Consider the following 27,440-nt stretch of genomic DNA (forward strand, 5'->3'; position numbering starts at 1 on the left):
AATTTCAGAACTTACATAAATACAGTAATTAAGACTCTGTGGTGTTGGTGGAGGGACAGACACAAAGATCAATGGAACAAAATAGAGAACCCCAAAACAGACCCAAAGAAATATGCCTAGCTGAATTTTGACAAAGATGTAAAAGCAATTCAATGGAGAAAAGATAAGCCTTTTCAAAAAATGGTGCAGGAACAATTGAATATCATATCCCCCTTGCCCCTTAAAAAATAACCTTGACCTAAGTCTCACAATTTATTCACAAGTTAACTCAAAATGGATCACAAACCTAAATATAAAACAGAAAACTATAAAACATCTAGAAAAAATATGAGAAAATTTTTATTACATAAGGCAAGGTAAACAGGACTTAGACCTGATACTAAAAATGTATAATCCATAAAGGAAATATTGATGTATTGGACTTCATCAAAATTAAACACTTTTGCCCTGCAAATGACCCTGTTGAAAAAATGAATACATATTGTTTTGCAGTTCTGGAGGTTGGGAAGTCCAAGTACTGCCATTTGGTGACATGGCCTTTCTTGCTTCATCCTCACATGGCAGAAAGTGGAAATGCAAAACAGGTCTAAGCTAGTTTCCTTCAGCCCTTTCATAAGGCACTACCAGGGATGTCCAATATTTTGGCTTCCCTGGGCCACACCGGAATAAGAAGGATTGTCTTGGGCTGCACATAAAATACACTAACGATAATTGAGCTAAGAAACTAAAATTGAAAAAAATCTCATAATATTTAAGAAAGGTGACAGATTTGTCTTGGACCACTTTCAAAGCCATCCTGGGATGCATGTGGCCTGTGGGCCGTTGGTTGGACAAGCTTGCACTAATCCATTCATGAGGGCAGAGCCTTCATGATTAATCACTTCCCAAAAGGCTCTACCTCTTAATGCCACCACAATGGGGATTAAATTTCAACACCCATTTTGGAGGGAACATTCAGACCATAGCATCCACGAACAGACAATTCACCAATGACAATCTACAGATGGTGAATAAGCACATGAAAAGATGTTCAACATCTCTAGCCATTAGGGAAATGCAAATTAAAATCACAATGAAATATTACTACATACGCATAAGAATAGCTAAAATAATACCACCACCACCAAATACGGGCTAGAATGTGGAGAACCCTGATCACTTACACATTGCTGATGGCAATGCAAAATGGAACAGCCATGCTGGAAAACATTCGTTAGTTTCTTAAGAAAACTAATCATACAACTTCCATATAGTCCAACAATTATCCCCCAAAATGAACATTTATATTTATATCAAAAACGTGTTCATGAATGTCCAGAGTGGCTTTATTTGTAATAACCAAAAACGAACCAACCCAGATGTCTTTCAACAGATGATGGTTAAACAAACTGTGGTAGGTACATCCATATCATAGATTGCTACATAGCAAGAAAAAGGACTATAATGGGATTCTTACACACTGGATGTCTGTATCAAAACATCTCATGTACCTTGTAAATATATACACCTACTATGTACCCACAAAAATTAACACAAGAAAATGGAACTAAATACTGATAAATACAACAACTTAAGAGTTTTCCACAAAACTCTCCCTGAAAAGTAAAAACAGCATGTTACCACTGCACTGTCCTGCAGCATGGTGCACTGGTAGAGACCACTGATCTGTGATGCTATGTTAATGGAGCAGACAGCTGCCATCCCAAAAGGCGGGACCCTAATTTGCTGCTAGGACAGGACCTTCTAACCATGGATGCTTTTCAGGGCTGACACATGTGATCTGTGTAGTTGTATAGGGATTTAATGTTTAGCAATAGCTGTCTTGAAATTTTAACACGGGTCCCCTGCCTTTTTATTTTGCACTGGATTCTGCAACCCAGATAGCTAGTTCTAGTGTCTGGATACACAAAAGGAATGGTGAAAGGCAGACTGGCAGGAGGGAGAGTTAGGTTCTGGTCTCAGCTCTACCACTCACAATTTCATGATTGAGGCAGGCTACTTTCCTGTGGGCTTTATTTTCTATGTGTGGATGAGGGGTGTGTGTCCACATACTATACATACTTGGGTGCTTCAGCTGATCTTCCTAATGAAATATACTCCCAGCAATAAAAATGGCTCAAAATTGTAGTCATCCCAAAATAAGGAATGGGGCATTTAGAAAAACCACCACAATAGGTAATTCTGACAGACACACCTGGAGTGGAGGGCCACTGTGTGGGAGCAGCGAATGTCCCTCATTGAGTATAAGGCTGTCATAGCAAGCACTTCTCAACTAAATAGAATACATCTGTGTTCTCAGAGGGACAGCCATTGCTTGGTCACTCACCGTCACCCACTTTTGCTAAATGCTAATGATGATAAATAATATTACTATCATAGAGCCCTTTTTATTTTTCTTCAAAGACATACCACTTACTAAACAGATTAGATGAGCTTTAAAAAATAAAATGGCACATTGCCAAAGAGCAGTATTTCATTAGATTTTGTCAAAAACTAAAAGATGGGTTTCTTTTCTATTTTTTAACACATACATAGAAAATGACCCAAAGCATCCATATTACCTTGTTAACTTTCACACCTTCTTTTGGAGTTTGTTTTGTCGCTAGATTGTACCCAATCATCTGTTTAGCCAGCTGTCCCACAACATTTGGGCTAAGAGAAAGAGAAAACAAAGAGAAAATGAATGTTTGTTGAAAATCATTTTAAAGCAGAGTCCTTACACAGAGTCTCATGTCTACACTGCAAAGGGTTCACCTTCACCCTCACAAAATCCATGGGTCTTTCTGCTTCTGTGCTACGTGTTTAGCACTGTACTAGAGGTTCACTGAGAGCAAAATAAAAATGAGTTCATGAATGAATAAATGAAACAAAAGATGCTTTGTGACCTCTTCACCCAAAAAAGTTACAGTCATAGTAAAGAGATAATGCTAAAATGCATACCAGAATCAGATAAGAGTTGACTGAAGATCCGGCAGCGGAAAACTGGGGAGATATTGAACAATGAGAGGGATAGGAAGAGGGTAAAGATCAAAGTAAATAGTAAAAAGGTGTGTGACAGGAACAGGGAGGAGAGGAAAGTGTTCAGTGCTACGAGACACAGTAGATGAAGGTGAAAAGACAGGCCAAATAAAGGAAGGCTTGGACTATCAGAGGGGAGGTACCCCAGGTGCCACTGGTAATGGGGAGTCACTGCAGGTTCTTGAATAGGAGTGACATTATGGAAGTAGCATTTCAGTTGGAAGTGGTATCATTTCCAACATTTATGATGAATCATTGATTGTCTAGGAGAGAAGGACTGTCAAGTTTTCACCAATTAGTAAGAAAAATCATTTTGTGGGAGCAGAAGGGAAACTAGGCCACTGCCAGAGCCCTCTACCTATGATTTCAGTTTGTTCTAGTTGCTTTGGCCCGCTCCTACCCCACCACAAGCATCCTCAGTGTGCCTTTCAATCTTGAGCAAGATCTTCCATAACTGCTTGGCCGAAAGACAAGGAATAACAACCTCCAGACTTACTCTTTTGTTAAATGAACACCTCCTTTCAAACCACTATTGAAGACACCTTTTCCTCTTCCTCCAGCTAAGATCTGGGCTTTTAAAACAATTTCTTTTGCATCTGAAAAAGAAAAATCCAGAGTTGGTAGCTGATTTTAAAATCTTTTTTTTGTTTTTTAAGCAACAAGGAAAGCAATAATGGCACATAACTTCCGAGTAACTGGTAAAAGCTCTCTCAAACTAACTTTGAAAACAAATGCAATGAAGAACTTCAAAAAAAAAAAAAAAAATCAATGTGCCTAATACGAAGCTTGTTTACTGAGGATATTCAAATGCTTCCTACCAGTTTAATCATCGAATACTTGACCTTCCCAAGGGAAAGCAAGGCATGTGTTCCCTTGCTCTTTTGAGTGTGTCAGAAAAAGCTAAATAAACCCTGGAAGGAGGTATTAATTTTCCTGTGGAATGGCACTCCCATATGGCAGAAGCACCAGTCTGCCAGTAAGAGGAGCTAACCATCAGAGATGTCAAAGGGAAGACTGGATTATGTGGGGGAAGGTTTAAAGACAAGACACAAAGGTCATAGTTAATAACTACATTATTGGAAACCAATAGTTTTCTGAGCAGTTGTTCTATATATTGATAGGGTTAGGCAAGGGAGGAGGAAATGGATTAAAACTAAAAGCAAGCAGTATTTTAAAATTATTGGCAAGGTAACAAAATATCCTGGGGCAAAGTGGTTGTGGAATCTTTGTTTCTCTTCACACTCTAGGAATGAAAGAACTCTCTAATCTTGACTTTTTAGATGAGAGTTATTAACACAAGTACGTTCCCTTGCAGGGAAGTTGGGTGCGTGAAGTAGCCCAGTGACAAATGGGGCCTTTAGCAAACAGGGTAGCTCCCCTCCCCAACCACCAAAAAAAAAAAAAAAAAAAAAGCCTCCAAATCAAATATGTTTAATAAACCAAACAGCACACATCTGCAGACCACAGCTGATACTGATATCCTCTGTTTGTGAGTCATCTTTATTTAAAATCAGAGAACCCAATCGATCCTCTATAAGGCCGTAAGAGTATTCTGGTTCAGTATCACAGATTTAGAATCTGCAAACCCAGGTTTCAATCTGGCCTTCATCCCTCACCCAGCTGTGTGACATGAGGCGAGTTACTTAATGTCTCTGAAACTCGGTTTATTCAACTGTGAAATGATGATGAGGGTTGTTTTAGAAATTAAATGAACATACATGAATGCTTTATCCCAGAGCCTGAAAACTCATGATTAATTAAAAACTATTGCCTCGACCAGTTAGTTCATTCATTACCTTTGTATATTGTAAAGAATGAAAGGGATCATTACAGAGATGGCTAAACCAAAAAACTAACATTTTGTTGGTATCTGCCACTGCTCAATGAAGCAAGCGCTCCATTAAGTTTGGTTATTTCAGCTACTACTGTCACTGTCATCATCACTGTAACTCACAGGCAAGCAAGTAAAAGTTCAAATGGAAAGAGCCGTGAAAGGTTTTATCATGAAGGCAATGGGGAGCTACAGAAGTATTTTACAGAAGGCATTCGGCCAGCTGATGTCACACCATTGAGGCTCCTTCACTGTCTTTATTGGTTAGTCTTCTTGTCTCCTATATTTGCTTACACTCAGAAAGCTGAAGCCGACCTTGTTCTCAGAAGCAAACACAGTTTTTTCTTAGAATGCTGTCCTGTGTACCCTCCGGCAATAATTTCTGCCCTGGATACGGACCATCACAACATCGGTCAAGCCCTGTCTTAAAATAAACTGGTTTCCATCAAGCTGAGTAGAAGACAAATTAATTGTCAGAAACTTACAAGGAAAGCAACCAAGTAAAATGAATGCACTGCATATTTAGCATACTGTAAGAACAGTAGTAAGAGCAAGGATATTGGAGTTAAACAGACCTGGTTACAATCTCCAACTGCACCTGTCACTTTCTTTGCAGAGAAGAAACAACTGAGATTCAGAAAGGTAAAAGTAGCATGCCCTTCTGTAAAGCAGTCATATTAAAGGAGTCTACAGTGTAAGGATGATGTGAAGAATAAATGAAATATAGTAAAGTGCCTGCCACAGTTTTTTAAGTCAAAATATGACAGCTATCATCATTATAATAATTTTCAGCAATTAAGAAAAAATGGCACACAGGAAGACATTTCCTATTTTTCTTTGGAAGACATCAACTGGAAAAAATACTTTTTGCTGTCTACTCAAATTTTTAATTGTGATCACTTCAAATTCTTTAAAATAACTGGCATTCCATTGCCATTATCATTTTTCATATCCTTGTCATCCCAAAGAGATGCTTTCCTCTCTGAGCTTTCCAGCAGCAAAACCTGAAAGCCAGAGAGAATACCTAATTGGGCATTGTTAATTGGCACTACATAGGCTTGATTAGATTAGCTTTAGTCATGAACCATCAAGACACAGAAACAGTTGTATCCTCAATGAAATGCTGTCAATTGAACGTGTCGCTATTTGACCTCCAGTCAAAAGCATTCCATGCAAAACAGTTGGTAGACCAAGCAACCAGTTCAGAGACTCTGAAACCATAGATCAGGACAAATAGAAAAAGACAACAACCTATGCACATCTGCAACATACACCCCAGGCCAAAAATGAGTTCACTAAAATCATCTCTTCTGATTACATCTCAAGTGCTAAATCAATATAGTAAGTCAGCAAGTCAGCAGCCCAAAGTAAAGCAAGTTTTTCTCATCTTGAGAAAAACTCTCATGAAGTAATTTAATTCAATGCTTATTTACTCAAGGTGCTGAAAATTAAGTAAAATGACTAAATCCCATTCAACAGTAACTCGTCTCTTCATTCAGTATTTACCAAATTGATTCACATGTACTAAATGTCACTGTGTCTATTTATTTAAAGATCGGATCTCTCCCAAAGCTCAAATTTCTTTTTTTTTTTTAACACTGCCTCTTGCCCCAATCCTGAACAATATTAGAAAAGAAAAGAAAAAAAAAATCCAATACATGAAATGCAATTTTTGTCTGAATAAGATGATTTAACCATCCTTTAGAAAAACAAGCTAACAGGACAGAGGAAAAAACCCCAATAGGTATTGAGGGTTTTTTTGTTTTTTTCTTTTTTTTTTTTTAGACAGAGTCTCACTTTGTCACCCAGACTGGAGTGCAGTGGTGTGATCTTGGCTCACTGCAACATCTTCCTCCCGGGTTCAAGCGATTCTGCTGCCTCAGCCTCCCGAGTAGCTGGGATTACAGGCACGTGCCACCATGCCCAGCTAATTTTTTATATTTTTAGCAGAGACGAGGCTTCCCATGTTGCTTCAGCTGGTCTCAAACTCCTGAGCTCAGGCAATCTGCCCATCTCAGTCTCCCAAAGTGCGAGGATTACAGGCATAAAATAGATTTTATATAGAAGTGGACTGCAACCTAGACATTGATAATTATATTATTGGACTCTGAGTTGGTATAACTCGGGTCTGGATAACTCCAAAGTCTTCGCTCTTAATTGCTATTTTTATATGCAGTAGCCTGAGTATGCAATGTCTTCACTAAATTTTGTTCCTTTCCTAGTGAGTTTCTGAAAATAACCAGTACTCATGGTTAAGTTTTCACTCAGTTTAATGGGAACCAGTTTATTAGAATTTACATATATTTTCATAGAAAACACTGTAAGACATATCTGACAAACTTATAAACATATAAGACTCTCAAACACAGTATCACTTAAGAGAATGATATTTAGAGCCATTTAAAAAGTCTAAGCAAAACCTCACTCTGTGGTTTTTTTTTTTACTTTATTGGCTGAATTATAACAATGCTTTTGCAAATGTTTTCTTTTCATTCTTTACCACAAGTGTTATTCTAATTATAATACAGTTTTATACCAATTTTTATAGATCCCCAATAGTCACATGCTGGATAATAAACATTCTTGGACGCAGCGGATCTAAAGGGAAAAAATCAATTCATTAAGAAAAGCATAATCTAAATAGAATACACATTTTTAATTAAGCAAGCTTTGTAAAATGTGGTTCACTTAATTTTCTTAGAGATGGCTTTCTGAAAACATATTTACACAAAGTAATGTTCACAAGACATATTTCAGAGCCATAATAGGAATCATAGTAAATGTCTGAAATGTTAATCAAATATATTTACAAAAGCAAGTTATTTTCAACTACTTTTTAAAAACAGTTCAGTGATGAATCAACTATTTGTGTCACTGAGCTGGTTTTTATTCAGCATTGCTCTTTTCTAAAATATAATACTTTCCTAAATGCTAAATGTATCACTGATACTGCAATGAGATGACTACTACAACGATCATCTATTTGGAGTCAATAATGTTGGACTTGTTGTGGAAACTGATTTCCATGGTTCACTGACTGGAGCAAAATTGGAATATCCCAGTTCTCAGCACAATTGCATTGTATAACACATAGCATGGCAATCACCTTTCATGAGATTTGATAGAATTCCTAATTGAGAAAGTTAAATTGTATTGCAGAATTTCAGACTTAACCTATTACCAGAAGGCAAGGAGAAGGGAAAGTGAAAGGCAAGAGAAGAGTCGAAAGATATTGGGTAAAGACGAACTTTTAATAAAGAATATACAATTATACAGAGATAAGCTAGAGTTTCGGTGCCAAATTCCTGAAGGAAATGAGCTCACTTCTATGTTTGCATTATGACTTCAAAACCCAAACACAAAAATAGAGAGTTACCAATCTTCAATCATTACTATAATATCACATATAGACTGACACATATTTCCTCAAGTAGCAACTGGGTTGGTGGGAATAAGATGATACTGTGATAATTCTCCATATGTCCAAAGGCATCTTTGAGACTGAAATAATTATTTCAGTTTTCAACATGTCCGACATGGACTTTTCAAATTTGGGAGAGAATTTCAAACACACAGCACATTAGAATAAACCACTTCACCGCTGGTCACATCACTTGACTGAATGAGACTGGAGATATGTGGCTTCCCAGTAGACTGCTGCCCATCAGAGATTTGAATCGTATATGTCTAAAACAGCCACTTTCAAATATAAGTAAAAGACAGAAATAGAACCATCTCCAGGACAAGGATTTTGTGATACAAATAAGAAGTTATCCAGGGAGATATTATTTCTTTTCTTTTTTTCTTTTTTTTTTTTTTTTTTTTTTTTTGAGGCGGAGTCTTCACTCTGTCGCCCAGGCTGGAGTGCAGTGGCGTGATCTCGGCTCACTGCAAGCTCCGCCTCCCGGGTTCGCGCCATTCTCCTGCCTCAGCCTCCCGAGTAGCTGGGACTACAGGCGCCCGCCACCGCGCCCGGCTAATTTTTTGTATTTTAGTAGAGACGGGGTTTCACCGTGTTAGCCAGGATGGTCTCGATCTCCTGATCTCGTGATCCGCCCGCCTCGGCCTCCCAAAGTGCAGGGATTACAGGCATGAGCCACCGCGCCCGGCCGGGAGATATTATTTCAAATCAAGAAATCCTTAACTGATAACGCTTTCATGTAAGTTTTAAATCTAAAATTTCCTTTTGAATATGATTCCATATTATGAAAAAAAATCCTTTATTCGGATACTGTGGGGGCATGATAATGCCATTTTGAAGAGTTTGAGTCTTTAAAAATGATATCTTAACACAAAACATATTTATGCTTTGGATGGAATAATTTTAATTTTAGTCCCTATAAAAATTCCTAACGTTTATTAAATCATTGTTTTTTTCATATTTGCTATACTCTTTAAAATATTGTATATTTATTACTGTATTATAGGCCACATTAAAATCTGTAATATAAATTAGGCTACTCTTCTGATCTTAGTCACTGATCTTACTTTATTGCTTTCATAACCGTTAATATACATTTTGTTGGTGATAAAATTTTTAAAGGTAGATAAAAATTACCTCTAGAAAAACCCAATTCAATTGTAATATCTTACTATTTCTCCTCAGTAAAAGATAGTTTTGCTCTTTTCATGTAGTTTAATACTAGTAAGCCAATCTTACACTGTGTCAATTATATTAAAAGATACATTTCTACACAAAAGCCTTAGGACAGAACTCCCTAACACTGATGCAAAAAAAAAAATACCCATGTGACCTCATTCAACACCCATAACTAATTAAAGAATTTTTAACACTGTAAGAATGAAACCACAGGACATTAAACAAATCTTCTGCAGATGAAGCCACTTGAAGAAATGACAGTTTTTCAGAAGAATACAAGTTTCTTCAAAAGAACAAACTTCCAGAAGAAATCTCTACTGATTAATTACAGTTTAGAGCAATCGTATTATGATATACATTGACAGTAAAAATACCTGTGTAACACTTGTAATTTCAAGAGATGCTGGAAACAGTCATGGAAGATGAAAAGCATTTATGAAAGCCAAAAGCATTTCTACTGCATTATGTGTACGTATTTAAAGAGAAGGAAGGATAAAGGAAAATTAGCTATAAAAAAAATCATGTTTCCCCCTGATTTTCAAACCAAAGATGTGAGTCAGCCAGGGTTCAATTAAGGAAGCAGAACTACTATGACTTATAGACAAGGGATTTATTATAGGAATCAAAGCTTGCACAATTACAAGAGGAGATGAGAAAGGGCAGGTCTAAAAGTGAGGTTGGAGGATCCTAGAAGCCCCCAGCCAGTCAAGCACAGGTATCAGCACCTCCAGATGGAGAAGTGGATGGCAAAGGAGGAGGTGGGGAAAAGGACTTGGGACTTGCTACTAAGTGCTACAGTTTGGATGCATGTCCCCACAATATCTCTCGTTGAAATTTGATCTCCAGTGTTGGAAGGCAGGCCTAATTGGAGGTGCTTGGGTCATGGGAGAGGATCCCTTATGAATAGATTACCTGGAACTTAAAACAAAATTAAATTTAAAAATAAATAAATAAATAAATAATCCATACTCACACAAATTCTGTGCAAACTCCTCTTTTAGTCAACTCGAACCCAAAACTATACAGGGAAGGGAATCCTGGAAAATGTAGTGCCAGTTTAAACAAGGTGACACAGTACAAGTCATCACACCTGATAGCTAAAAATCTGACAGCAGAGCCCACAAGTGTTGTGGGTTCAAAATGAACAGCTCTGAAACGTTTCTGAGTGGCTTGAGAATCCATCTCTCCGTTAGCTGCATATTACTGAAGGCTACTTGACATTAAGGGGATTCTCTTGTCGACCATAACCAGTGATGAGGAAGGGTAGAACAAAAGGTGGCCACAGCCAGAACAGCTCTTGGTGTGCACACACTCATATCCTGCTGGTGGAATATAAACTCATGAAGGTTTCATTTTCAGAGCCAATTGGAATGACTGTGAACTTTAAAATGTATGCAATATATACACTGTCTTGCTGCACCTATATTTAAAGATGTTTGTTTCACTTTTATAGCAATATTACTAATATTCAGAGATCATCCACCTTCTTGATTAGAAATCTTATATTTTCCTTAATTTCTGTTATTTAAATCCATTCCTCTCTCAGACCCTCCTCCATTAGTGATGGGCGCCCTCATAGGCAATCACAACTACTGTACAGAATCTTGGCCCTGCTGTCTGTTCATCGCCATCATTCACTGCCTATGGTCTCTGGACCATACTCCTGCCAGTGTTCTCGAGGTATTCCTGTCCACAAGGAAGGTGAGGACAATCCTTCACCTTCACATGAGTAGGTCCTTTCAGAGGGGATCCTAAAGCATTGTGGCTGAGCCCTTAGTGTCAGTTTTTTCCTTTACAGCATGGACTATATGAACACCCTCCAGGGAAGACTCTGGCTCAATCAGGCACCACTTCACGCTAAACCTGAGACCTCTGTGCCTGCAGATCACCAGGCCCTGCTGCCCAGTCATCTCCTTCTCATTCAGACACATCATCCCTCAGGAACCCTTCACCTCTCCAACCCATTCTGCTCTTTAGAGGAACTCATTCTCCAGACAGTCAATGCAGACTGAAATCAAACTCCTTCTCGCAGATCCTGAGCCCAGTGCAAATCAAGGAATCAGGCTGGGCAACTTATTTCATACAGCTGAAAAATTCACAACAGTTAAAAAGTATCTGGAATCTTTGGAGGCAATTAGGAAGGCCATCTGCTCAAGACTGATAAAAAATCCTTTGATAGCACAATCATACTTCCATGAAAACTGACATGAGAATTAAAGATTTTCATTGCAATGGAGTTATACTAGTGAAACACTAAAAATAATCCAAATGTCCACCAACATTTGGACACTATTGGGAAAATAAATTTTATGTATCCAAATAATAAAACAATAAAATGCCATATGTACAGTCATTAACAATAATTAAGTATACTTTCTAAAATTACACTTTAGGTTCTGGGATACATATGCAGAAAGTGCAGGTTTGTTACATAGGTATACACATGCCATGGTGGTTTGCTGCACCCATCAACCCGTCATCTACATCAGGTATTTCTCCTAAGGCTATCCCTCTCCTAGCCCCCAACCCACTGACAGGCCCCAATGTGTGATGTTCCCCTCCCTGTGTCCATGTGTTCTCATTGTTCAACTCCCACTTATGAGTGAGAACATGCAGTGTGTGGTTTTTTGTTCCTGTGTTAGTTTGCTGAGAATGATGGTTTCCAGCTTCATCCATGTCCCTGCAAAGGACATGAACTCATCTTTTTGTATGGCTGCATAGTATTCCATGATATATATGTGCCACATTTTCTTTATCCAGTCTGTCACTGATGGGCATTTGGGCTGGTTCCAAGTGTTTGCTATAGTGAACAGTGCCGAAATAAACATATGTGTGCATGTGTCTATATAGTAGAGTGATTTATAATCCTTTGGGTATACACTCAGTGGGATTGTTTGGTGAAACGGTATTTCTAGTTCTAGACCCTTGAAAAATTGCCACTGTCTTCTACAATGGTTGAACTAATTTACACTCCCACTAACAGTGTAAAAATGTTCCTATTTCCCAACATCTTCTCCAGCATCTGTTGTTTCCTGACTTTTTAATGATTGCCATTCTAACTGGCGTGAGATGATAGCTCACTGTGGTTTTGATTTGCATTTCTCTAATGACCAGTGATGATGAGCTTTTTCTCATATGTTTGTTGGCCACATAAACGTCTTCTTTTGAGAGGTGTCTGTTCCTATATCCTTCACCAACTTTTTGATGGGGTTGTTTTTTTCTTGTAAATTTGTTAAAGTTCCTTGTAGATTCTGGATATAGCCCTTTGTTAGATGGATAGATTGCAAAAATTTTCTCCCATTCTGTAGGTTGCCTTTTCACTCTGATGATAGTTTCTTTTGCTGTGCAGAAGCTCTTTAGTTTAATTACATCCCATTTCTCAATTTTGGCTGTTGTTGCCATTGCTTTTGGCATTTTATTCATGAAGTCTTTGCCCATGCCTATGTCCTGAATGGTATTGCCTAGGTTTTCTTGTAGGGTTTTGATGGTTTTAGGTCTTACGTTTAAGTCTTTACTCCATCTTGAGTTAATTTTTGCATAAGGTGTAAGGAAGGGGTCCAGTTTCAGTTTTCTGCATATGGCTAGCCAGTTTTCCCAACACCATTTAGGAATAGGGAGTCCTTTCCCTATTGCTTATATGTCAGGTTTGTCAAAGATCAGATTGTTGTAGATGTGTGGTGTTATTTCTGAGGCCTCTGTTGGTCTATATATGTGTTTTGGTACTAGTACCATGTCGTTTTGGTTACTGTAGCCTTGTTGTGCAGTTTGAGGTCAGATAGTGTGATGCTTCCAGTATTGTTCTTTTTGCTTAGGACTGTCTTTGTTTTAGGGGCTCTTTCTTGGTTCCATATGAAAGTTAAAGTAGTAGTTTTTACTAATTCTCTCAAGAAAGTCAATGGTAGCTTCACGGGTATAGCATTGAATCTGTAAATTACTTAGGGCAGTGTGACCATTTTCACAATATCGATTCTTCCTATCCATGAAGATGGAATGCTTTTCCATTTGTTTATGTTTTCTCTTATTTCCTTGAGCAGTGGTTTGTGGTTTTCCTTGAAGAAGTCCTTCGCATCCCTTATAAGTTGTATTCCTAGGTATTTTATTCCCTTTGTAGCAATTGTGAATGGGAGTTCACTCATGATTTGGCTCTGTTTGTCTATTATTGGTGTATAGGAATGCTTGTGATTTTTGCACATTGAATTTTTATCCTGAGACTTCGCTGAAGTTGCTTATCAGCTCAAGGGGATTTTGGGCAGAGACAATGGGGTTTTCTAAATATAAAATCATGTCATCTACTAACAGAGACAATTTGACTTCCTCCCTTCCTATTTGAATACCCTTTATTTCTTTCTATTGACTGATTGCCCTGGCCAGAACTTCTAATACTATGTTGAATAGGAGTGGTGAGAGAGGGCATGCTTGTCTTGTGCCAGTTGTCAAAGGAAATGCTTCCTGCTTCTGCCCACTCAATATGACATTGGCTGTGGGTTTGTCATAAACAGACCTTATTATTTTCAGATACGTTCCATCAATACCTAGTTTATTGAGAGTTTTTAGCATGAAGGGGTGTTGATTTTTATCAAAGGCCTTTTCTGCATCTATTGAGATAATCATGTGGTTTTTGTCTTTGGTTCTGTTTATATGCTGGATTACGTTTATTGATTTGTGTACGTTGAACCAGCTTGGCATCCCAGGGATGAAGCCGACTTGATCGTGGTGGATAAGCTTTTTGATATGCTGCTGAATTCAGTTTGCTAGTATTTTATTGAGGATTTTAGCATCAATGTTCATCAGGAATACTGGCCTGAATTTTTCTTTTTTTGTGTGTCTCTGCCAGGTTTTGGTATCAGGATGATGCTGGCTTCATAAAATGAGTTAGTGAGGAGTCCCTCTTTTTCTATTGTTTGGAATAGTTTCAGAAGGAATGGTACCAGCTCCTCTTTGTACCTCTGGTAGAATTCGGCTGTGAATCCATCTGGTCCTGGGCTTTTTCTGGTTGGTAGGCTATTAATTACTGCCTCAATTTCAGAACTTGTTATTGGTCTATTCAGGGATTCAACTTCTTTCTGATTTAGTCACGGGAAGGTGTATATGTTGAGGAATTTATCCATTTCTTCTAGACTTTCTAGTTTATTTGCATAGAGGTGTTTATAGTATTCTCTGATGGTAGTTTGTATTTCTGTGGGATCAGTGGTGATATCCCCTTTATCATTTTTTATTGTGTCTATTTGATTCTTCTCTCTTTTCTTCCTTATTACTCTGGCTAGTTGACTATCTATTTTGTTAGCCTCCTCAAAAAACACAGCTCCTGGATTCTTTGATTTTTTTGAAGGGTTTTTCATGTCTCTATCTCCTTCAGTTCTGCTCTAATCTTAGTTATTTCTTGTCTTCTGCTTGCTTTTGAATTTGTTTGCTCTTGCTTCTCTAGTTCTTTTGATTGTGATGTTAGGGTGTCTATTTTAGCTCTTTCTTGCTTTCTCCTGTGGGCACTTAGTGCTATAAATTTCCCTCTAAACACTCACTGCTTTAGCTGTGTCCCAGAAATTCTGGTACGTTATGTCTTTGTTCTCATTGGTTTCAAAGAACTTATTTATCCACTGGTTTGAAATTCTCACTGCCAACATATCAGTCTGAAGTTGAGCTGGGATGCTTGGTGGGGGGAGGGGCGTCTGCCATTAGGCTTGAGTAGATGGTTTTCCCCTAACAGTATAAACAAAGTCGCCTGGAATTTCGGACTGGGCAGAGTCCACCACAGTTTGGCAAAGCCACTGTAGCCACACTGCCTGTCTAGATTCCTCCTCTCTGGACAGGGCGTCTCTGAAAGAAAGGCAGCAGCCCCAGTCAGAGACTTATAGCTCAAACTTCCATCTCCCTGGGATACAGCACCTGCTGGAAGGGGCGGCTGTGGGCGCAGCTTCAGCAGAGTTAAAAGTTCCTGCTTGCCGGCTCTGAAGAGAGCAGCAGATCTCCCAGCACAGTGCTTGAGTTCTGCTAAGGCACAGACTGACTCCTCAAGTGGTCCCTGATCCTGATCCCCAAGGGACAGACTGCCTCCTCAAGTGGGTCCCTGATCCCTGTGCCCCTTGACTGGGAGACACCTCCAGCGGGGGTCGACAGACACCTCATACAGGAGAGCTCTGGCTGGCATCTGGCGGGTGCCCCTCTGTGATGAAGCTTCCAGAGGAAGGAACACACAGCAATCTTTGCTGTTCTGCATCTTCCACTAGTGATACTCAGGCAAACAGGTTCTGCAGTGGACCTCCAGCAAACGCCAACAGACCTGTAGCAAAAGGGACTGACTGTAAGAAGAAAAACTAACAAACAGAAAGGAATAGCATCAACATCAACAAAAAGGACGTCCACACAGAAATCCCATTCAAAAGTCACCAGCATCAAAGACCAAAGGTAGATAAACTCACAAAGATAAGGAAGAACCAGTGCAAAAAGGCTGAAAATCCCAAAACCCAGAACACCTCTTCTCCTCCAAAGGATCACAACTCCTGGCCACCAAGGGAACAAAACTGGATGAAGAATGGGTTTGACGAATTGACAGAAGTAGGTTTCAGAAGGTGGGTAACAACACGCTCCCCTGAACTAAAGAGCATGTTCTAACCCAGTGCAAAGAGGCTAAGAACCTTGAAAAAAAGGTTAGATGAATTGCTAACTAGAATAACCAGTTTAGAGAAGAACAAAAATGACCTGATGGAGCTGAAAAACACAGCATAAGAACTTCATGAAGGATACACAAATATCAGTAGCCAAATAGATCAAGCGGAAGACAGGATATCAGAAAGTGAAGATCAACTTAATGAAGATTAGAAAAAAAAGAGTGAAAAGAAACAAACAAAGCATCTAAGAAATATGGGACTATGTGAAAAGACCAAACCTACATTTGATTGGTGTACCTGAAAGTGATGGGGAGAATGGAACCAAGTTGGAAAACAGTCTTCAGGATATTATCCAGGAGAACTTCCCCAACTTAGCAAGACAGGCCAACATTCAAATTCAGGAAATACAGAGAACACCACAAAGACACTCCTCAAGAAGAACAACCCCAAGACACATAATCGTCAGATTCATCAACGTTGAAATGAAGGAAAAAATGTTAATGGCAGCCAGAGAGAAAGGTTGGGTTACCTGCAAAGAGAAGCCCATCAGACTAACAGCGGATCTCTCTGCAGAAACCCTACAAGCCAGAACAGGGGGTCCAATATTCAACATTCCTTTTTTTTTTTTTTTTTTTTTTTTTTTTTTGAGACGGAGTTTCGCTCCTTCTGCCCAGGCTGAAGTGCAACGGTGCAATCTCGGAGAAGCTTCAAGCGATTCTCCTGCCTCAGCCTCCTGAGTAGCTGAGCTGGGATTACAGGCATGCACAACCACGCCTGGCTAATTTTGTATCTTTTACTAGAGACGGGGTTTCTCCATGTTGGTCAGGCTGCTCTCAAACTCCTCTCAGGTAATCTGCCCACCTCAGCCTCCCAAAGTGCTGGGATTACAGGCCTGTGACACCACCCCCAGCCCTCAACATTCTTAAAGAATTTTCAACCCAGAATTTCATATCCAGCCAAACTAAGTTTCATAATCAAAGGAGAAATAAAATCCTTTACAGACAAGCAAATACTGGGAGATTTTGTCACCACTAGACCTGCTTTACAAGAGTTCCTAAAGGAAGCACTAAATATGGAAAGGAAAAATCGGTACCAGCCACTGCAAAAACATACCAAATTGGAAAGACCATCAATACTATGAAGAAACTGCATCAACTAACGGGCAAAATAACCAGCAGGCATCATAACAATAGGATCAAATTCACACAAAACAATATTAACCTTAAATGTAAGTGGGCTAAATGCCCTAATTAAAAGACATGGGGTGGCACATTGGATAAGAGTCAGGACCTGTCAGTGTGCTATATTCAGGAGACCCATCTCACGAGCAAACAGGCTCAAAATAAAGGGATGCAGGAATGTTTACCAAGCAAATGGAAAGCAAAAAAAAGCAGGGGTTGCAATCCTAGTCTCTGATAAAACAGACTTTAAGCCAATAAAGATCAAAAGAGACAAAGAAGGGCATTACATAGTGCTAAAGGGATCAATGCAACAAGAAGAGCTAACTATCCTAAATATATATGCACCCAATACAAGAGCACCCAGATTCATAAAGCAAGTTCTTAGAGACCTACAGAGAGACTTGGACTCCCACATAATAATAGTGGGAGACTTTAACACCCCACTGTCAATATTAGACAGGTCAATGAGACAGAAAATTAACAATGATATTCAGGACTTGAACTCAGCTCTAGACTAAGTGGACCTAATAGACATCTACAGAACTCTCCACCCCAAATCAACAGAATACACACTCTTCTCACTACCACATCACACTTATTCCAAAATTGACCACATAATTGGAAGTAAAACATTCCTCAGCAAATGCAAAAGAATGGAAATCATAACAGTCTCTCAGACCACAGTGCAATCAAATTAGAACTAAGGAGTAAGAAACTCACTCAAAACCACACAACTACATGGAAACTCAACAACCTGCTCCTGAATGACTACTGGGTAAATTAAGTACACTTTTAAGTATAAATGTCAGAAAATGCCCATACACAAACTTAGCTTTAAGCAGACCTTAATGACTAGTATTTAAAAAAAAAAAAAAAACACTTGAAAATAGTTACATAGTCATAATAAAATCTAAATAACCAAGGTTGTGTGTGGTGGTTCATGCCTGTAAGCCATTTTGTGAGGCCGAGGCAGGTGGGTTGACTTGGGAGGCTGAGGCAGGGGGGTTGCTTGAGCCCAGGAGTTTGAGACAAGCCTGGGCAACATGGTGAAACCCTGTCTCTAAAAAAGCTACAAAAATTAGCCTGGCATAGTGGCACACCTGTAGTCCAAGCTATTCGGGAGGCTGAGGAGGTCACTTGAGCCCAGGAGGTCAGGGTTGCAGTGAGCCATGATTGTGTCACTGCTCTCTAGTGTGGGCAACAGAGTGAGACCCTGTCTCAAAAACAAATAAATGAGCAATAACCAAACTATTAACTGAGGTTACCTTGAGTGGGTAGGGAGTAGTATTATGGGTACAACATTATATCTTTTATGTGTTGATTTAATTTTTTTGCAATTATCATGTGTTAGAAAAATAAAAAATAAGAGTTTAAAAACTGTGAGTAAAATATGGGCAGTTATTCATAGTAGTTTGTCTTGAATATTTACTCATTTCTATATGAGCCTTTACCATTATACCACATGGAGTCAGGGGTGTTTATATTTGAGGAAGTCTCTAGAAGATATCTTAACGACACATGGCTGAATATCTTATAACATGACCTCCTAAAGAGTCATGCAAGAAAATTGAGAGTGGCAGGAAAATGTTTTGCCCTATTAAAATATTAGTGAGCACTTACTTACTCTATGGGAATTCAAAAAGTTTTTTAAATGTCATGGCCATTGCCTTTTGTAAACTTAAAATTGACTGGAAGAAATAGACACAAACAAATTACTGAAAATTTTTTATTTAGAATAAGCATTAAGAAGCAAATTAGGAAGGGGAAATGGTGTCAAGTAAAGCTGGGAAGGAAAAAAGAGAGAAGAGCTATTGACATGGTTTGGCTCTGTGTCCCCACCCAAATCTCATCTCAAATTGTAATCCCCTGTTGTGGAGGGAGGGACCTAGTGGGAGGTGATTGGATCATGGGGATGGTTTCCTCCATGCTGTTCTCATGATAGTAAGTAAGTTCTCACAAGATATGATGGTTTAGAAGTGGCACTCCCCTTTTCACTCTCTCTCTCTCCTGCCACCTTGTGAAGAAGGTGCTTGCTTCCCCTTCGTCTTCCACCATGATTGTAAGTTTCCTGAGGCCTCCCCAGTCATGCAGAACTGTGAGTCAATTAAACCTCTTTTGTTTATAAACTACTAGTCTCAGGGAAGCAGTGTGAGAATGGACTAATACAGCTATAAGGAGAAGAGTACTTGGCCACTGTCAGGAAGAAGAGCTGTGAGACTTCTAGGAAGATGGGATTGGAGAGCAAGGACATGGAGGGAAAAACAACTAAAAAAAGGCTACTTTGCTCTTCTGTTTATTTCTGTTTGGCTTTCTTGGTTTCCTGTTTAAATTAGAAATCGCTATAGCACCACTTCAAATAAAGCAGCAAATCATGCCAGAATCCCGCACTATAAATCATTCAAATTTGCTATTTCAGATATTCAGAAAACTTCTACAGATTAAAGTTTATTTCCCTATGTTCAAGAACAGCATATAAATAGATACATTGATCATTTTTGTTAAATTTAGGTATTTTACCCCAAATGTTTTTAAGAGCTCTAATAATTTTATCATGCCAGTCTTAAAACAGCCCCCAACCAGGTAAGCTAACTCTCAGATAAAACAGCCTCCAACCAGGTAAGCTAACTCTCCTATAAAAGTTCCTCAAGGGCTCAGTGAGATTCATACTAAGCATTAGTTATTAGCAACAATAATAAAGTATATGCTCCCCTCCTCCCATCCTGCAAAGAAACACATATTCCACACTTTAAATCTGCTGTAATTCCAAATGCCAGAGATACAGAATTCCAGACAACAGCTTGATATTGTTGCCATAAAAAGGAATCCAGGAGGTATTTATCTTCAATTTTAAAGTTTGTAAAGTGGTCAATGACATGCTGGAGTTAAGCAGAAGCCAGGAATGACCTACCCCAAGAGAGATGAAAGATCTCAGAACCACTTTCCCGTGATACACACATCTACTGAGGTCCAGCATAATTTGTTATGTTGCTTTCAAATTGCACTGTGTTTTAAATTGCAATGTCTTGCTCTTTTATTGCCTGTCTTGATGCATTCATTGTGTCTGAAATCTAAGTCTATTGCTTGAATGCTAAACACAGAGGGGACTCTAGATTACATCCTGGAGGATGAAACTGAGCAGTATCAATGAACTTGGAAGAGTTTACATTTGGCTTTCAAGGGTTGTGCAGGCCTGAGAAATAGCTATTTCCTTTTCTCTTTATGCCACTTTCTTTGGTTTCCTCCTTCCTCCTTTCCTTCCTTCTCTCCTTCCCTGCCTCATGCTTTCTTCCTTTCTCCCTCCCTCCCTCCTTTCCTCTCTCCTTTTCATTCTTCCTTTTCTCACCCATTTCCCTGCAATGCTTCCAAGTTATTTAATTTGTATGTTCGACTATATCTGAGATAACTAATTTCAGTTTCAGCAGCCAGAAAGATCAGCATTTACTTCAGATTCTACCCTCCATTACACTCTCCCTCAGAACCACTCCCAAATAAGGATTTATCCACTTAAATCCCTGTGAATTAGAACACTCATTATCAATGTGCTACACCTAACCGCAGAAGCCATAAAACCTGCATCTACTTTCCTGGATTGTTTTCAAAATGACATTTCTGATTATATGTGAGCATTCAAATCTCTTCTGGGACTTTCTGCATCTTATTTTTCAATGCCTGGCTTGAGCTAGAATTCATACTGGGGGAAGTCAGGCCAAGTGTTATAAATGGGAAATGAGGGAATTAACAAGCTGGTATAAATTTTACTTCTTGGAGTAAAAGAATACAAAATTTTTTGACTTGAGTTTGGAATTATACCACCCAAGACAGCACAGGAAAATACTTAAGAGATAGCATCCATATCTGGTAAAACTGAAATAAAATTTGGCAGCTTTTAAGTAGTTCTCCAATGGTATTAGGGTGACAGAGAAATCAAGTCCTGTTTCATATGAACCAAGCAGTCCGATAGGAAGACACCCTTTGAAATTCCAATCATTACAAGAAATTTGTACTAATGATTCATATTTCAGGCCGGGCGCGGTAGCGCACACTCTGTAATCCCAGCACTTTGGGAGGCCAAGGCAGGTGGATCGCTTGAGGCCAGGAGTTTGAGACCAGCCTGGCCAACATGGTGAAGCCCCGTCTCTATTAAAAATACAAAAATTAGCCAGGCATAGTAGCACATGCCTATAATCCCAGCTACTTGGGAGACTGAGGCAGGAGAATCACTGGAACCTGGGAGGCAGAGGCTGCAGCAAGCTGAGATTGTGCCACTGCACTCCAGCCTGGGTCACAGAGTAAGACTCTGTCTCAAGACAAACAAACAAACAAACAAAATTAGCTAAGCACGGTGGCAGGTGCCTGTAATCCCAGCTACTTGGGAGGCTGAGGCAGGAGAATTGCTTGAACCCGGGAAGTGGAGGTTGCAGTGAGCTGAGATTGTGCCACTGCACTCCAGCCTGGGCGACAGAGTGAGACTCTGTCCCAACAAACAAACAAACAAACAAACAAACAAAGAAGATTCATATTTCATCATCACAGCTGGAGAACTAGCATATAAGTCTATTCCTCCTACCCACAGACAGCTTACTAATATGGCTAATATTTTTTCTATGCCCTCACATTCTCTGCTATGGTCTGAATGTTTGGGTCTCTTGTACTCAAAATTCATAAATTGATATCCTATGCCCCAAGGTGATAGTACTGGGGACGGAGGGGCAGAGCCCTCCTGCATAGGATCAGTGCCCTTCTAAATGGGACCCCAGAGGGTTCCCTCATCCCTTGTACCATGTGAGGACACAGCTAGAAGGCACCATGTGTTAACCAGAAAGCAGGCTTGCCTCAGACACTGCATCAGCCTTGGTCTTAGACTTCCCAGGCCCTAAAGCTATCAGAAACAAATTTCTGTTGTTTATAGGCCAGCCAGTCTCTGGTATTTCCTTACAGCAACCAGAATGAACTAAGATACTCCCTGAACACATAGTGTTTTACTCCATTTTCTACTTTAGTTTTCAGCAGCACTGACATCCAGAAGTAAACAACACATCTACAGAATTAGCTGAAATATTCTCCTTCGTCCTCAAGCGCTGGTGTCCTTAAACCCAGCTGCAGCCTCTTCCAGGTTCCTGACCCTTTCTCATTGCCTCCCAGCACGAGGTGGAACAGTCTGTCATAATGCATAAACATGGTTTGACTGTGGGGAGGTGGCAGATCTTGCTACCCTAGAAGAATTTCCCAGGATACCTGTCCAAAAAGCTAAAAACAGAATAACTCCAGAAAAAAAGATGTCCTAGCCTTATGCAAAGGGAACAATTTTTATGAATCAACTAAATTAACATTGACTTGGGAATGCTATCAAGTCTAACAAAGCAGATGCCACCCTTCCTCTGAAGGCCCTTGGAGTTCAAAGGAGATGCTACACCAAGGGGGACCCACGAAGCCAGGGAGGTGTTCTGTCAAACCTAATGAAGCCACTCTCCAGTTTCGCTAATCACGCCCCTTACACCGCCTCTAGTATGAACGTTTCTACCAAACGACACATACGGCATGATGCAAAACAAAATCGCTTCATTCTCCTGAAAATGACCAGTACCAGGCACACAGTAGGCCCTCGGCATACAGTCATTCATTCATAATCATCACTTCCTTTACTCTATGAAATCATACTCACAGTGTTTGCTAGGAGCTTACTGAAAAATAAGATTTGTGCTGAGCGTATTCACCATTTCTGTTTAGCAAATGACCCAACTGAAGTTAAGGGAGTTTCCCGAAGTCATACAGCTAGGAAGAAACAGAGTTGAGATTTTTAAGCCAGAAAGATCATTTTAGAGACTGTACTTTAACTTCCTCACATAGAGCCTTATTACTGATTTTTCCCCAATGTTTTATTATTAAAATTTTCAATCACAGAGAAATGTCGATATCCACATACAACCTAGATCTACAACTGTTCATATTTTGCACATTTGCTTTGTCACATCTCTCAATCAGCACAACCCATCTTATTTTTTCATGCAATTCAAAGTAAGTTCCATGCATCAGTACAGTTACTCTTAAACTCTTCAGTATCTATATCAGTTATTAGAGTTTAAAAATATTAGAGTTTAAAAATATTAATTTATAATAAAGATTAAGAACCAAATAAGGTACAGCTCCTTTGGGGAAGAGATAAAATTTAACTACAGGGAAATACCCAAATCTCATGTGTGCCAATCAATAAGTGTTAACAAATGCATATACTTATATGACTCAATTCCCAAATCAATACATCTATTATTGTTTCTGAGAACATATTACAAGAGTATCCTTAGGACAAACTAGCGAAAATATTGACAATAGGGATCACAAGTCTCTTCCTAAATACTTACTGAAACTAAGCATAACAAAATATTTAATTTATACACCTTAGCACAAAGCTCAATGTCCAATGCCTGGCCTACAAGAGGCCCCCAACAGGTATGAGACTATTCAAAGGTGTATAAAAGAGGAATCAGCTTCCCCATTATCATCTCCAAATCAGAATACTGCTTGAAACACTTCTAAATCAGTCATAGCCAATTAATTATATGCAAAATTACTGAGTTCAAAAGGATTTTTTTTAAAAACCATGAACATAGTAACTCTTTAGAAATAGAAACAATTCATTATTTACACATAAGTTTTTACAGTAATGATGTTGTGTAAGCTCAGTGGAAATTATCAAAAATAGCTGCATCCACAAGTTTCCTTCCACCACACCTGCCCAAGTATTTTTGTGTGGCTCTTCCATTTTCAACAAGGGATTGAATTTTCCTGGAAATACTTGCAACCTCAGGAAAACCCAGGATGATGCTTGGAGCTTAAGACTGATACTTAAGCAATGAAGTGATGAAAACGACTATCTTTAACCAAAAGCTTTTCTATGCTGTTAATGTCACTGTCACCTGCCTGAAGCTTGACATCATGGGACTTCAGACTTTTGATAAGCCTGCAGGATTTTTGAAAGGAAACCACCAGAAAGTACTTAGAAGATAAAAGCCAAAACATATCTGTGGTACAAACTAGAGTACGTTACTTTTTGCAAACTTTAGAAAATACAGATATAAATGTCTAAACACAGTCTGAAATGATATTAATATAAAGTCCACATCAACAGTGGTTATCTATAGGGAGTAGGGGTTGATTTTTACCTCCTTCTTTATAGTTTTGTTATAACCTGCATTCTTTACAGTGACTATTTATAATGAGAGAAAAACTATTTTCGAATTTAAATAAAAGATGTTTCTTTGACCTGGTAAGAAGAGTAACAGTACATTGCTATGAGGGAGAAAAGCCTAGTATAGTGCAAAATATATAACATTAAATATATGTACATATACACATCTATAACTGAGGATAAATCTGGAATGAAATATGCCAAGGTATTAACTCTGATTACTGGTAGAGAAAGGTTGTAATTGATAATTTTTTCTTTTTTTTGACTGCAAATTTGCTACAAGAAACGTATATTATATCTGCAAGTGGAGAAAATGACAGCTATTTTTAAATGAGCTTAGTACACATTAGATTAAATCAGCTGCCTGAGATGTGTACACAGAGACCATTCAGCTCTACTGGGCTTAACACCACTTCTTCATTTCATGGGAGGAGTGACTCAAAGTAACGGGCAAAACTGACACTTCTGAATTCAGCTGCTAATTCTCTGGTCGAACACTGGCCATATTCTTCCCTGGGCCTGGGGCACATACATCTGACCTGCTCCATGTGGGTAACAAGATTGGTCTCTGTGAAACTCGGGCCACATTACTGCATCTCAAGTCATTGACTCCTTTCGTGAAGCAGAATGGGGTGATGCACTCTCTTGAGGTGTCCCCCAACACCAACGTCTAAGATCTACAAGCAGGACTGTTAACACATCTTCCTTTTTTTTTTCTTTTTTCCTTGAGACAGGGTCTCACTCTGTCACCCAGGCTGGGGTACAGTGAAATGATCATGGCTTACTGCAGCCTCGAACTCCCGGGTTCAAGTGATCCTCCCATCTCAGCCTCCCAAGTAGCTGGGAGTAGCTGAGAACACAGGTGCACACCACCATGCCTGGATAATTTTTTTGTTTTTTTATAGAGATGGTGTTTTGTCATGTGGTCCAGGCTGGCCTCAAACTTCTGGACTCAAGCCTCCCAAGTGCTGGGATCATAGGTGTGAGCCATCACACCCAGCCAAAACGCCTCCTTTCTGTGTACATCTGTCTTACCAAGTTTACCATCTGTCTTAAATTCCTCCTAAAGAAGGTAACTTACCAGAGATAATCAGGTGCAGTGGTAAGTTCATGAGCCACAGGCCAGATGGCCTTGGATTAGAACTCACCCTTTGTCGCCTTCTAGCTGGATGAGCGGCTTTGGCCAAGGGAATAGAGGTTTGATTTTCTTATCTACAAAATGAAGCTGATAATAAAAGTGCTTACCTTTAAGAGTTGCTATGAGTATTAAATGGGGGGGGTGGGCAAAAGGCATCGAAAATACTTAACACAATGCTTAGTTTATACTGGCTTATACGTATCAAGTAAATGGTAGATGATAATGATAAATATGTTGTCCATTGGGTAAAATAATTTTTGTAGTAAGTAATCTATTACTGACTTTTGCCAAGTGTTAAAAACATATAAAACACTTATTTATTTATGTCTTGTATTTTCTGCAAGTATTCAGAAATAAGTAAAATGCGCTCATGGTTGATGAGACGGTACAACGCTAAAAAGGGTTAGATGCTTTCAAAAGCTGCCCAAATTCTAAAGACATATAGTACTGCCCTGCCACCTTCCGATGGACTAATGCGTTTATACATAAAATGAGTACCTCTGGATCCCAGATAGGATTCGCCTGCTACAAATGCACATCATGTTTTTATTTATGTTTTGATAGTTTGTTTTGTTCCAAGGCCTGTGTCTTGTCTTGCTTTTCGCTAGTCTCCCTTGTGATATCCATGGCTGTCACTAGTGTTGGTGGCCTTGGAAATCCACCACATTTTCTGGCAGAGAACACAACACTTGACTCCATCTGGAGCTGCTCAACTTTGGGTCTCATTAGCAGGCTGAGGCTTGTACCAGCACAGCACATCTCTCCCCCAACATTGATGCAGGGACTGATCCAGCCCTGTGGCAGCCTGGGAGGGAGAGAAAATGAGCTGGGAAGCAACCAGACACTGAAGCTTGGCTGGCGTTTTGTGCGGCAGAGTGAGCATACACAGCTATCTGTCCTTTAGTGTGATTACTGATGTCGCCATTATTGTTACTATAATGGTTGGGATTGTTGTTCTATGTCTTAAGGAGACCACATATTCAGCACTGGCTATGCACCAGGAACTATTCAAAGGTCATTACAAACCTCACCTCGTTTATCTTCACAGCAGTCCTCTACAGATAAAGTCACTTGCCCAATATCACATAGCTGTCAACTCCAGAGCACAAGATCCAGCCAGAGCTGAAACCTTATCCACACCACCTTAGCATGGTGCTAAGAGGCTGCCCACAGCTCTCACCTGTTCAAGCTCAGGTGAATATAAGAAGTTGGTGGGAACATGATGTGACAGTCAGCAAGAAGCCAAGCTACCCAGTTTCAAATATGACCAGAACTCCTGATGATGGCTTCTGGGGAAACTGCCTGCCAATTAAAATGGAGAAAACACCTGCACTCCAGCCTGGGCAGCAGAGCAAAACTCCATCAAAAAGACAGAAAGAAAGAAAGAAAGAGAGAGAGAGAGAAAGAGAGAGAAGGAAGGAAGGAAGGAAGGAAGGAAGGAAGGAAGGAAGGAAGGAAGGAAGGAAGGAAGGAAGGAAGGAAGGAAGGAAGGAAGGAAAGAAGGAAGGAAGGAAAGAAAAAAGAAAAGAAAAGAAAAGAGAAAACACAATGACCCAATAATAGCAAAACAAAAACCGTTCCTTTCAAGCTATATGAAAGGCTGTGCCCATCAGGTAGCTCACATGTATTAACGGCTTCAAGGACAATTTCTTTTATTGTCTATTTAACCAAACATTTTTGTGATTTAATATACCAAATTAAAATAAAACAAGGCCCACTCTATTGGTGTATTCCTCTAGTACTTTTATTATGCATGTGAAAAAAGACACTAGTCTGAATTGATGAGGTACAAAAGTCAGAGAGCAATTCTGCAAAGTAAAGGCAATACTGGCTGGTCTTAACTTCTCTACAACACTGTTACTGCAGACATGGATGTCTATA

General features: G+C 39.3%; 1 protein-coding gene across 2 annotated transcripts in view; it reads right to left on the minus strand.

Annotated features, from left to right (window-relative positions):
- Window positions 1-27,440, minus strand: part of SUCLG2 (succinate-CoA ligase GDP-forming subunit beta) — a 257,299-nt gene that overhangs the window by 116,353 nt on the left and 113,506 nt on the right. For both annotated transcript variants that reach the window (XM_050781306.1, XM_050781307.1), the window contains exons 3-4: window positions 3,515-3,614; window positions 2,562-2,652 (exon numbers count right to left, since the gene is read on the minus strand). In XM_050781306.1, coding sequence (XP_050637263.1) covers window positions 2,562-2,652; window positions 3,515-3,614 — 191 coding nt within the window. The remainder of the gene's footprint in view (window positions 1-2,561; window positions 2,653-3,514; window positions 3,615-27,440) is intronic.

This window comes from Macaca thibetana, chromosome 2, assembly GCF_024542745.1.
Source record: "Macaca thibetana thibetana isolate TM-01 chromosome 2, ASM2454274v1, whole genome shotgun sequence".
Lineage (NCBI taxonomy): Eukaryota > Metazoa > Chordata > Mammalia > Primates > Cercopithecidae > Macaca > Macaca thibetana.